This window comes from Trachypithecus francoisi, unplaced genomic scaffold (assembly GCF_009764315.1).
Source record: "Trachypithecus francoisi isolate TF-2019V2 unplaced genomic scaffold, Tfra_2.0 Lachesis_group16, whole genome shotgun sequence".
Classification (NCBI taxonomy): domain Eukaryota; kingdom Metazoa; phylum Chordata; class Mammalia; order Primates; family Cercopithecidae; genus Trachypithecus; species Trachypithecus francoisi.
Genome location: NW_022681461.1, coordinates 6,855,153 through 6,867,757, shown reverse-complemented (window position 1 = coordinate 6,867,757; position 12,605 = coordinate 6,855,153). Strand labels below are relative to the sequence as shown.

At 41.2% G+C, this 12,605-nt stretch overlaps 1 protein-coding gene across 5 annotated transcripts in view; it reads left to right on the top strand.

The window, feature by feature from the left end:
• The window catches only part of SYK (spleen associated tyrosine kinase), a 96,726-nt gene that overhangs the window by 61,182 nt on the left and 22,939 nt on the right, over window positions 1–12,605 (top strand). For 4 of the 5 annotated variants that reach the window (XM_033236811.1, XM_033236813.1, XM_033236814.1 and 1 more), the window contains exons 5-9: window positions 705–783; window positions 1,159–1,208; window positions 3,282–3,350; window positions 11,329–11,416; window positions 11,797–11,974. In XM_033236811.1, the coding sequence (XP_033092702.1) occupies window positions 705–783; window positions 1,159–1,208; window positions 3,282–3,350; window positions 11,329–11,416; window positions 11,797–11,974 (464 nt within the window). The remainder of the gene's footprint in view (window positions 1–704; window positions 784–1,158; window positions 1,209–3,281; window positions 3,351–11,328; window positions 11,417–11,796; window positions 11,975–12,605) is intronic. The other variant, XM_033236815.1, reaches the window with a different exon arrangement.

Below are 12,605 nucleotides of genomic sequence, written 5' to 3'. Positions count from 1 at the left end.
TGTTAAGCATCTCTAATTATGGAGAATGTCCTTCCCAAGACGCTTTACTATTTTTATTGATTCCCCTGGTAAATGATAGCATTCATCCCTAATTAAATATTCCTCATTGTATATTTTCTAGGGACTGTGTTTAGGAAACTACCTCAAAAATGCCAGCAATACATTCTAATTTCCCATGCACGATTTCATTGATTTTTCTTGACAGCATTGTAAGGTACTTCTGTACCCTTCCCCAACTCCAGGGCCCCAGTGCCATTTCGCAGAGAGTTGGTGATTGCTATACTACCCTATTTCAATATTCTTTACTGTAGACCAGGGATCTGCAAACCCATAGACCAAATCTGGCTCTCAGCCTGTTTCTGTGTAGTCCTTGAAGAGAATGGTTTTTTTGCTTTTAAAGGTGTTGTTTTGGATAAATCAATAAATAAACAAAGGACATAGATATGGTATGAGGCCCACAAAAAACGAAAATACCACTTTCTGTTTACAAAAAAAATTTGCTGACCCTGGCCCAAGAGGGAGGATCGCTAGCTGTGGGCCCACTTCCCCAGCCACCCTTGTGGAGTGGACTTACACACATGAAAGCATTTACGCGTCTTGGGGCCACTTTGAAAGCCTGACGGTCAGTCAGCAGCTCTCAGTCACTATTATTCTGTTTCCTGACTTTGTTATTTACCACACTTTCTTACTTTTTTCTCTTTCAGCTAGTCGAGCATTATTCTTATAAAGCAGATGGTTTGTTAAGAGTTCTTACTGTCCCGTGTCAAAAAATCGGCACACAGGGTGAGTTCCCGAGACACCGGAGTCTCACTGTTGGAGGTATCAGTGACAATCAGCCTCGTTTCGACCTAGCTGATTGCAGTTTTGGGTTGGATGAGGACTTCTTTTTACGGATTGATTAATAACGTTATCAGAGCACTCCAATTTTGTAGATCATGAATCAAAAAATAGCTGGTTGCTTTAACTTTTAAAAAATTGTAATTATTTGTCTTAATTGCATGCGGGAAAAAGTAAAAGAGGGCCAGAAGTACCTGCAGAAAACGTGCTCACTTCTCAAGCAGCAGCACATCCTGATCTCATTGACCGATCTGCAGTGGGGAGGGAAAGGAAGTGGTTTCCACAGATAGAGCCATAATGGTCCATGTTCTCTCTAACCAGGAAATGTTAATTTTGGAGGTCGTCCACAACTTCCAGGTTCCCATCCTGCGGTAAGTGTCACTAGGAATACCACTGAATGAGAAGCTGTTGCATATTTCACAAATGAAAAGCATATTTTAGCTAACAGGAGGAGTGGTCACTGATATTTTGATTGCCCTTCAAAACATTATCCTTGATGAGCTGGGATTTCTAGTGAGTGTTAGGCAAAATCAGCCTACTGTTAGTGATAAACTAGCCACCTTTTCTTTTCTTTTCTTTTCTTTTCTTTTCTTTCTTTCTTCTTTCTTTCTTTCTTTCTTTTTTTCTTTCTTTCTTTTCTTTTGGAGGCAGAGTCTTACTCTGTCACCCTGACTAGAGTGCAGTGGTGCAATCACAGCTCACTACAACCTCTGCCTCCTGGGTTCACGCCATTCTCATGCCCCAGCCTCCCGAGTAGCTGAGATTACAGGTGCCTGCCACACCTGGCTACTTTTTGTATTTTTTAGTAGAGACGGGGTTTTGCCATGTTGGTCAGGCTGTTCTCAAATTCCTGGCCTCAAGTTATTCTCCTACTTCAACCTCCCAAAGTGCTGGGATTACAGGCATGAGCCACCACACCCTGCCTAGTCACATTTTCTTAACTTCTTGTCTAGGTGAAATTCTCTTCATTTTTGGAGAATATACACAATACGAATGAAACCCAATATTAAATCAGAAGTAGGCCTCTTGCAATATTTGAGAAATGGGAACATATTTTTTAACTTCATCCTCGAACCGTCTATTAACACGTATAATCCACAGGACCCCAGCTCTCTCCTCCCTCCAGCCTGTTAGGAGGTCAGGTACAGATTTATGCTCTAAGCAGGAATTCTTTTCCTGATCTTTTCTTGGGGACTTCATATGGCCTTTTTTTTTTTTTTTCTTTTTTTTTTTTTTTTTGATATGGAGTCTAGCTCTGTCTCCCAGGCTGGAGTGTGGTGGCACAATCTCTGCTCACTGCAAGCTCTGCCTCCCAGGTTGACGCCATTCTCCTGCTTCGGCTTCCCGAGTTGCTGGGACTACAGGCACCTGCCACCATGCCTGGCTAATTTTTTTGTATTTTTAGTAGAGACAGGGTTTCACCATGTTAGCCAGGATGGTCTTGATCTCCTGACCTCGTGATCCGCCCACCTCGGCCTCCCAAAATGCTGGGATTACAGGCGTGAGCCACCATATAGGCGTGAGTCCAGTCTATATGGCATAAGCCCAGCCTATACGGATTTTTTATGCCCTTTAATGCCATCTGTGAAGTGTGCCTTCTGCACCTCACTTTTTGCCTGGTAACCCTTGAAAAACAAAATCTACAGAAAGCCAGATATACATCCTGCCTCCAGTAGGGATAATTGGCTGCCCAGGAGCTGAGCCCAGATTGAAACAGGGGAGGCCATCCAAAAGCAGCACTTGTTATCAAATGCAGGGAACGTGAATTTGCTAAAATACCAGTGAACTTTGGGATCAAAATGTAATGCCTTTATGGAGGTGTGACTTTATTTTGCCCTTTACAGGGCTCTCAGGCCTGGCAACTCTACCTTAATATTGTAGGCTCCATGAGACAGAGCCATACACCCTTCAGACGGATGAGGGCTTAGGGCTGAGAACTCTTAAAATGATATTAAGCCCTGTGTTTAGCCATCATCACCCAATGGCTACAAGAAGTTAAATATTTTGGAATAACTTTTTAATTGACTGGTAAAATACATACGGAGAAAAAATGCAGAGGTCCTACATGTACAACTCAATTAATTTCCACAAAAATTTTCCACCATGGAACCAGCACCCACCATGAAGAAGCAACACAACTGAGCACTCAGATCTACCTGTGGTTTCTTTCGGGTGGTTTGTCTTGAGCTTGCGACTTAATAATTCCACATGAAGCATGAGCTAGTGAATGTAAGAGCTCTAATTTTATAGCCTTCAGTGGAACGTATCTCCTTCCGGAAGCCTTCCCAGTGATCAGGTGTTGCCCGTGGTAGATCTCATTGGCGGGGGCAGGAGGGGGTTAGTGGTGCGGTTGTAGAAGCAAGTGTAAGTAGCATGTCATGGAAGGGATCCTGTATTTGTCTTCTGAAACATTTACTCTTCCTCTTTGCCGTTGTGGTTTCTAGACTTGGTCAGCGGGTGGAATAATCTCAAGAATCAAATCATACTCCTTCCCAAAGCCTGGCCACAGAAAGGTGCTAAAGCATCCCCTGCTTGCTGTCCAACTAAGTGGTAGGACCAACCCGCACTCAGCTCCCGCCCGCCCAGCCTGCCCCGCGTGTGCGCTGCGCCCCACCTCTTGCCACTCTGCTTCCAGGCCTCTTCGCCCTTGCTCACACCTGCCATTCCTGGGCAGCTGCACCCCAGGTACATCATGTGCTTTTCATGTGGGTCCTCAGTCCGTCAGCTGGAAGTCCATCAGTGTGAGCATGCTTTCTGTGCTCAAGTGTCTTTTTAAAGTCGTTTCAGTTGGCGTCATCTGTCGTAGCTAATTATCATATCGGAAAATCCTTTCCAAGATGGCCCACTTACTTTTTGGTGGCCAGACTCCCGTGTTGCAGTGTTCTGGTAATTGATTATGTAAGTTACGTTGTGATGGAGGGAACGCCCGGGTTTTGTGAGGTGTGCTGTACAGTGAGGCCAGGCAGCGCATGGTGACTTCGTTATGGCTTAAACGTCTAACACAGAACTGCAAATGTGACATGTAAAGAAGAGGTGTAATCTGAGGACTAGAAAAAACAGTTTTCTTTCTGAGGCAGTAATGTTGACATCTCATTGATTTCCATGTTTTGTTCTATTATTGGATTTTGAGGGAAAATAAAAATAAGTTCTTCTTAATGACTTTTATTTATAGTGACTCATTTATTCCTTCCCCCAAAATATGTATATATGATGTGCTTGAATTGCTTTTTTTCCGTTCTACTTTTATTATCAGTGGGGTAAAATTGATTCTTTTTATCAGAAATTCTTTTTATTTTCGTACTAATTGGTGTTTTTACCAATATTTTAGCATATAATTGAGCATCCACTCATGAAGTAGATTGCCTAAAGTATTTATTAGAAACAACAGAAATAAAAGACATAAAACCCCTGAGGTTTTATTTAGTAATAATTTTCCGAGTTTGCTCATACTTAAGAAGTTCTCAATCATGTTGACCATAGAACAGAACCATTTAATGCAGTGTTTGAGAGGAAGAAAAGGTGTATTTTATACCTGAATAAAATAACTATGTCTGTTTTTCATGTTTACCCAAGGCAAAACACACCCACAGATTACCCACAGTGGCTAAAGAAATACCTAGAAAATAAGTTTTAGTGCATCTTTAGACTACAGGAGAACATGTCAGAAAAAAATTGAAGAAAATATCAGTTACCACCTAAAAATAAAAAATATGTGTGTAGATAAGAACTATAACACCATCAAAAGAGAAATGAGAAACTGGGAGTAAGTAGCACTAATGCTGACACATAGATTAATAGCTTTAATATACAAAGAGATTCTATAAATCATGAAGAAAAATATTAACTGTCTACTAGGATAATGGACAGGGAATATCAGTAGTAGCTTATAGTAAAGCAAATATAAATAGTTCTTTTTTGTTGTTTTTTGTTGTTGTTGTTTTGTTTTTTGTTTTTTGAGACGGCTGTCGCCCAGGCTAGAGTGCAGTGGTGCCATCTCGGCTCACTGCAAGCTCCGCCTCCCAGGTTCTTGCCATTCTCCTGCCTTAGTCTCCCGAGTAGCTGGGACTACAGACACCCACCACCACGCCTGGCTAATTTTCTGTATTTTTTAGTAGAGACGGGGTTTCACCATGTTAGCCAGGATGGTCTCGATCTCCTGACCTCGGGATCCACCTGCCTTAGCCTCCCAAAGTGCTGAGATTACAGGCGTGAGCCATTGCACCCAGCCATAAATAGTTTTTAAACATATGAAATGTTGTTTAACGTCATGAGAAGAGAAATGCAAATTAAAACTATGGTGCTTAACTGTGTCCACCTATGAAACAGATCCATATTTTAAAAGCTTGGTAACACTGTAGTAAAGGCATGGTAGATTAACACTACTACTCTTCCTTGGGGAAGTCTGAAATGATGCAATCTGTAAGAAAGGCTCTGCAATTGTATTTCTGAGTATATACAGATATTCTTGCATTTATGTGAAATCATGTACATATGAAGGTATTTTTTCTGAAATTGTATAATTGACAAAGTCTGATAATAATTTAAATGCTTATCAGTGGAAGACAAATGAAATTGGTTACAGTAAAATTGCTACCGTGGGAGGCACCTGAGATCTAGAATTGTTTTCAAAATATAATGTTAACTGTAAAAGACAATGTCATGCACACACACACGTACACACATATATACAGAATGTGTTGATATCGTATAGAGTATCCTAGAAAAATACAGAAAATATTGGCAATGCTGGTTGCCTCTGGAGTAAGAGATGGGAATGTTAAGAAATTCCACTTTTCATTGTAAATTCTGTTGTATCTTTTTAAATTTAAGCCTGTTAAAAAATTTTAATCAATTTTTTAAAACAAAATTAAATAGTAGAGTGTAATTAATCTGATTAATATTGTGAAAATACCTTTCTGGCAAAAAAAAAAGAAAAAAAGTTTGGTTTCTATTTAAGTTTATAAGAACATTAAAGTATACATTGAATTTTTTATAGAAGTAAGAAACTGGGAATAAGTATTACTAATGATGACACATATATAGTGCCAAAAATATCAAGAGATAATTTTTGAAAGATCAAAGTTGTATGGTTTAAGCTATAGACTAAAAATATTTTAATTGCTTATCAGAAATATTTTAGAGCTAATATGTATATTTTCACAAACACACGGGGAACTTTCCATTATGTAATCAGTCATGAGAAAAGAATTGTGAGAATTATGTCAAATGTCCCATCATGTTAGCTAAGAGATAAATAACTTTCTTGAACTTGTTAATTTGCTCAGCATAAATAGTTGTTTTAATAATTCAGGCACAAAAAATGTATGTTAGAACTTGAATTACCTATAGCATCTAGATAGTTAATGAAAAGTATGTTTCGATTTGAAGATGATTATGAATCAGATAATTTAAATGTTTCATAAAATTACTAACAGGCTGATGCATTTTAAACTTGTCTTTAGAAATTAGTAGCATACTTCCAAGCACAGTGGCTCATGCCTGTAATCCCAGCCCTTTGGGAGGCTGAGGCAGGTGGATCACTTGAGGTCAAGACGAGCCTGGCCAATATGGTGAAAACTCGTCTCTATTACAAATATAAAAATTAGCCAGGCGTGGTGGCACATACCTATATTCCCAGCTACTCAGGAGGCTGAAGCAGGAAAATCACTTAAGCCTGGCAGGCGGAGATTGCAGAGATCGTGCCACTGCACTCCAGCCTGGGCAACAGAACAAGACTCTTTCTGAAAAAGAAAAGAGAAGAGAAAAGAAAAGAAATTAGTAACATGCTTATATAATATAAACAAAGTTAACTTAAGAATACAACTAGTAGTCTTTAAATGAATTAAACCCCTCCCAGTATTAGTCCTGGAATTTCTTTCTCTCCTGCTTTAAACACAGAACCTTATCCTTCTTTTATGGAAAATAGGTGGAAATTGAACAGCAGCATCCCTAAAGACTTCCAGGGAACTTTTCAGCTTTGCATTTCAAAGGCACATCCCCTAAGAGGATTAAACTGAAACGTGTCCCAGAATTTCCAATTAAAACTCATTTTTCATGTTTTATTCCAACACATACATTGGTGATTATAATATTTTAAAACTTACATTTAAGTACAGGGCTCAGTGGGAAGAGAAAAAAGAAAGAAACATCCTCAAGTCATACTCTTTTGCTTGGTAATGCCTTAGTAGGCTAGACCCTTGAGAAAATGTGTTTTCATATAATCATAAAGGAACAGATTTTAGATCTTCGCTGTAAGAGAAGAGTAATTGCAGAGTCAAGTGTTATTTTCATGGATCTCAGAGCAAGGCTAATGGTAGCCTATTTCCTGGCCAACAGTCTGCCCTCGCCTGTGGGGGGGTCTACTGAACCAGGGTAATTCCTCCAAAAAAAGGAAACCACATCTAGTTTATTGCAGCCAATATTCTAAAGCCAACTGGCTCTTTTGTCACTATTATTGTGATGACTGATTATTGTCATCTGCATTACTACTATTGCCTAATTTGAAAATGGCCCAAGAATCTAGGAGTAAAAATTAAGATCTAGTAAATGGATGTTAGGACACTTGGCAATACTCTGGAATCAGGAAACTCTGCATGGGCCTGTCAGTTCCATAGACCAATAATTTTTTCCTCTTTTGTTCACTTTTGGATCCCCAGCTTTTAAACATAGGCGCTCAAGGAATACTTGTGAAGTACATTTTCTATTTGCAGTTAAACCTTACCAATAGGAAATCAGGGATAATAATTTATAACTGGGCTTATTATTGCAGAGTGATGTCATTACCTGAATTTATAAAATTTAAGGAAAAATCACCAGTTGTTCTTTCAGAAGGTAGAAAGCTAAGGTGGCTCATGCCATCTAGTGGTGGACTGCGGGTTTGAGCCTGTTCTGAGTATTGGCCAAAATGAAGAAAATGGAATGGTCAACATTTCATTTACACCTTGTTGCTCACCATGCAGAACAGATGACACTTATTGATTAGGACAGAATGGATCTCTTAAATACAAACATAAAGAATAAAAGGTTAATAATAATGTAGACTGGAAATACATTTTTTATTAAAATTAAATGTCATTACATTTTAAAAATAATATTTTTACAACTTATCATTATGCCACTGTGCTCATTCTTTACAAACTCCTCAAATTTTTCTTTTTTTTTTTTTTTTGAGATGGAGTCTTGCTGTGTCTCCCAGACTGGAGTGCAGTGGTGTGATCTTGGCTCACTGCAAGCTCCACCTTCCAGGTTCCCGCCATTTTCCTGCCTCAGCCTCCCAAGTAGCTGGGACTACAGGCGCCCGCCACCACACCCGGCTAATTTTTTGTATTTTTAGTAGAGACAGGGTTTCACCGTGTTAGCCAGGATGGTCTCGATCTCCTGACCTTGTGATCCACCTACCTCGGCCTCCCAAAGTGCTGGGATTATAGGCGTGAGCCACCATGCCCGGCCTAAATTTTTCTTTTTAACTGGGCATTTTCTTTTAGAGGTTGTTTTAGTTATTGTTCTACTAAGTGGCATATCCACCAAGTGCTTTGGGAAAGATGAAACGTGGATTTTGCGTCATCTTTATCATAAAATAACTACTGTTCTTTTAACTGACTCAATAGGAAACCTCCCATTTCTTCCACATTCTTCCAATTGTGGCATCATTCTTTGCTCCAGTCCTGTTAGTCACCAGAAAGCGACAGAGGCAGGGAGCCCAGGGACCTGGGTAGGAGAGAGTTGATGTGGGGTTATTGAGAGCCATGAGGGTTCTTTGTGGCTTGGCTTAAAAGGCTCACAATCACATAGTGGTCTGTGCTGGGCAGCATGGAAATGAAACCCCAAGATTCCTTGGCTATAAACATGAAGTTCTAACTTCCAAGGAAGATCTCCCATCTGTTTCCCTATCCATAAGCCAAGATAGACTAGGGCTGAACAACACACTGGTAGTAAGGGTATAAATTATTCATGCCCAGGGGTTTAGATTCTCTGTGTCCATCGCTACTAATTCTTACTCATTCCTGACACCCTAGTATCCCTTTCAGCATATTTTGACAACCCCATCTCTGTTTTAAAATTGTTCCCTACAGGATTCGTATGTCAGGGAATTGCATTCTGGTTTAATTGGAACAAGCCATTTGGAAGTCCTCCTGGTCTGGAGAACATTCTGTGAGTGTAGAGAGGCTGCAACCCCGGGATAATGCCCTCAGTGGGAGGGACAGGAGGTCTTATGTCAAGAAGGGGTGATGCTCCCTCTCATCGCCTGTGATGGCTAGTCCGAGGACATCCTTTAATGCTATGTCTGTTCAAGTTTTGTCTTTGGATCTCAGAATGTGCCTGCCTACAAGCAAAATCAAAGGAGTTGAAATGACAGTAAATGTTAACCCGTAAAGAGGCTTAAAAAACAAACAAACAAACAAAAAAACCTATTTTCAGCCTAGGATTGGTTGCGAGAGGGAGAGAACTGGGCAAAAAAGAAGGATGGAAAGCCTAGGGAATCACCCAGTTTCTGTCACCCAGTTTGCACCCTGGGCTGCAGAAAAAGGTGAGACTTGCTTTCATTCAAGGACATTCACAGAGCGAAGCATGTGGTCACTTGTAAGTTTGTAGAGTTGGTTCCCGAGTCCATCCCACGCCCGTGATTTCAGTGCATCCACAGTTAGCCATGGAGACACTCACATCTGGTGGCAGGCAGCAGACACCACGTGCCCATGAGTGGTGGTGGTGCTATTGAATGAAATGATCTTTCCCACCTCCCTCACCCAGCTTTCCAGAGGCAGGGTAATTGTATTACAAATCAGAAGTGAAACCATAGCACAGTCCTGTAATCATATGTAAATGTTTAAAAGAAATAGACTGTCGTTTGGAATTATTCATTCTTATTTCTCTTCATTAGCATAAAGGCTTGAGAGAGAGCTCATTTTTAAAGCACATTAGCTTATACTTCACATCTTCTAGTTTTTAGAAGTTATTTTCATTCATTCGCCCATCCATTCATTCATATGTTTGTTCAACACATTTTTATTGAGCGTCCTTGTGGATGTGGCACAGTCCCCAATGGGGTGAATAAATGTCTCCCCCACCTTGAACTTATATTCTATTTTTATTCTGATGTATCATAGTTACTTCTGTTAATCAGTTCAGTAAGAATGCTGAGATAGTCTGTGAGAAAATGGATCCCTTCGACATCATTTTTACAGATAAGACCAGATGTCCTTTAGCTTGGGCCATGGTGAGCAATGCCTGCCTCTGAAGTGCTCAGCAGACTGCGTGAAAGAAGAACGTCTGGGTGTTTGGAAACAATGGCTGAGTGGCGGTAGTGGTGCATTGTGACCTCATGATTCTGCTTTTGGTTTCTGGCCTTGTAATATTAATAAGGCACATGAGGATTTAGTGTGTACCGTAAGATAAGTGACTGTCATGTTAAGCTTAATGTCTCTGTTTCTTTAACTTTCTCCAAAATCTGGCAGTATCTCATTTCTTCGTGGCAAGTGTTTGGGCACTGAAGAGGTCAATTGATACGTAGAATTGTGACTCAACTCACACTGAAAAAAAAAAAAAAAAGCATCTGAATCATGGTTCTCCTGTGAATCAAATTTAGTCGCAAGAATCTTGTTTTAATTTGGAAAAAAGAGTGGGTCAGGAAAACTCAAGACAGAGACTTTCAAAAGGGAAAGTCCTTAGGATAATGAGTAGATTTCCCTCCACCCAGTTGTTTCGTGATATCAACTGATGTGGATCAAATAATAGGGAAGGTTGCTGTTAACAGGCTGCATAACTTTGTCTCAGATATGCCTCTATTACCTGCTGTGGGCATCAGGAAGAATTGCCTTCCTTCAGCTGCACAAAGAGGAGCCCCCGTCTCACAGGGGTACTGATTTCCAGCAGCAGCCGTGGCAGCAAGAGCATTGCCGGCCTAGGTGGCAGCAACTGGCCTTCCCTTGGGACCTGTAGTCACTGACCAGTGCCACCCTCTACCATCCACCCTAATGCTGCTGCATCTCCACTGAAGATAAAGACTTGGGTGGAGACTAGGAAAACATACGTGCTTTGGAGCTGGGAAGTAGATGGGAGCAGCTGATGAGGACTAATTTTCCTCTTTAAATAATATCCGTGTAATATGAAATTGAAGAGCATGAGTTAACGGAGGAAAATGCATCCAAGGCGAACATGCACATCGTCAGTGACCTTTGGTAGGTAGGAATAGGATGTGCAAGGGGGTGAGTGGGCAAGCAGCTCTATCCAGGCCAGTGGAGTTGACTCTCACCACACCCTCTGAACACCTCGCAGGATCCCTCGAATTGTAGCAGCACAAGCTTGCTTTGGCCCTTGCAAGATCCAAAGAATTGCCCGAAGAATGAGATCAGCCTTATTTTCCTCCCTGTTCTTTCCTTTGTCTTTCCTGCAAAAGTTAAACTGTGATTGTTGGAAAATAAAAATAATTATGCAGATCAATTTAACAGTTGTATGGATGAAGAAAAATGACCTGTTGTCCTTGATGCACTTTAGCCCTCCCCTGCCCAAGGGAACCGGCCAGAGAGTGCTGTGTCATTCAATCCGTATGAGCCAGAAGTTGCACCCTGGGCTGCAGAAAAAGGTGAGACTTGCTTTCATTCAAGGGACATTCAGAGAGCGAAGCGCATGGTCACTTGTAAGTTTGTAGAGTTGGTTCACGAATCCACCCCACGTCCGTGATTTCAATGCAGCCACAGTTAGCCACGGAGACACTCCCATCTGGTGGCAGGCAGCAGATACCACGTGCCCATGAGCGGTGGTGGTGCTATTGAATGAAATGATCTGTCCCACCTCCCTCACCCAGCGACGCCGGAAACGTCCCTGCCGCTCTTCAGAATTTCTCATCCCTTGCAACACGGATGCTACTCTGAGTTCACACTCCCATGAAAATCATGTTCTTGGAAGGATGAATCCTGATGTGGGGTCCAGCTCCGGGTTGTGTGTTTCTTGACTGCCTTGCAGGCCCCCAGAGAGAAGCCCTACCCATGGACACAGAGGTGTATGAGAGCCCCTATGCGGACCCTGAGGAGATCAGGCCCAAGGAGGTTTACCTGGACCGAAAGCTGCTGACGCTGGAAGACAAAGAACTGGGCTCTGGTAATTTCGGAACTGTGAAAAAGGGCTACTACCAAATGAAAAAGTAAGTCACAATGCTCCACCGGTCTCGCCCTCACGGGAGCTCAGGTTCTAGACACAACTGACAATAACAAAATGTAACCTGGCATGACTAAACCCTTTTTTTATTAATGCTATCTTTCTTGTTAATTTCTGGTACTATTATAATGAAAGCCTTTAATGGCAAAAACTGCAATTACTTTTGCACCGACCTAAAAGAATATGCACCTTATGGAAAATTAGGAAATAGAAACAAGCAGAAACATAAGAAAATAAAAGCATCAATCTCTGGTGTGGTGGCTCACGCCTGTAATCTTAGCAATTTGAGAGGCTGGGGTAGGAGGATTGTTTGAGACTCAGAATTTGACACCAGCCTGGGAAACATAGCAAGACCCTGTCTCTACAAAACACACACACACACACACACACACATTAAAAGATTAGCCAGGCATGTAGTGCACACCTATTTTGTACAATGCTCAAGAGGCCAAGAGGTCAAGGCTGCAGTGAGCCATGATTGCATCACTGCACTCCAGCCTCAGTGACAAAGCAAGGCCCTGTCTCAAAAAAAAAAGAAAAGAAAAGAAGAAAAGCATCATATCTGTATAATACCATCCCAACACTACTACTGTTAACTAAACACTACTGGTAATTAA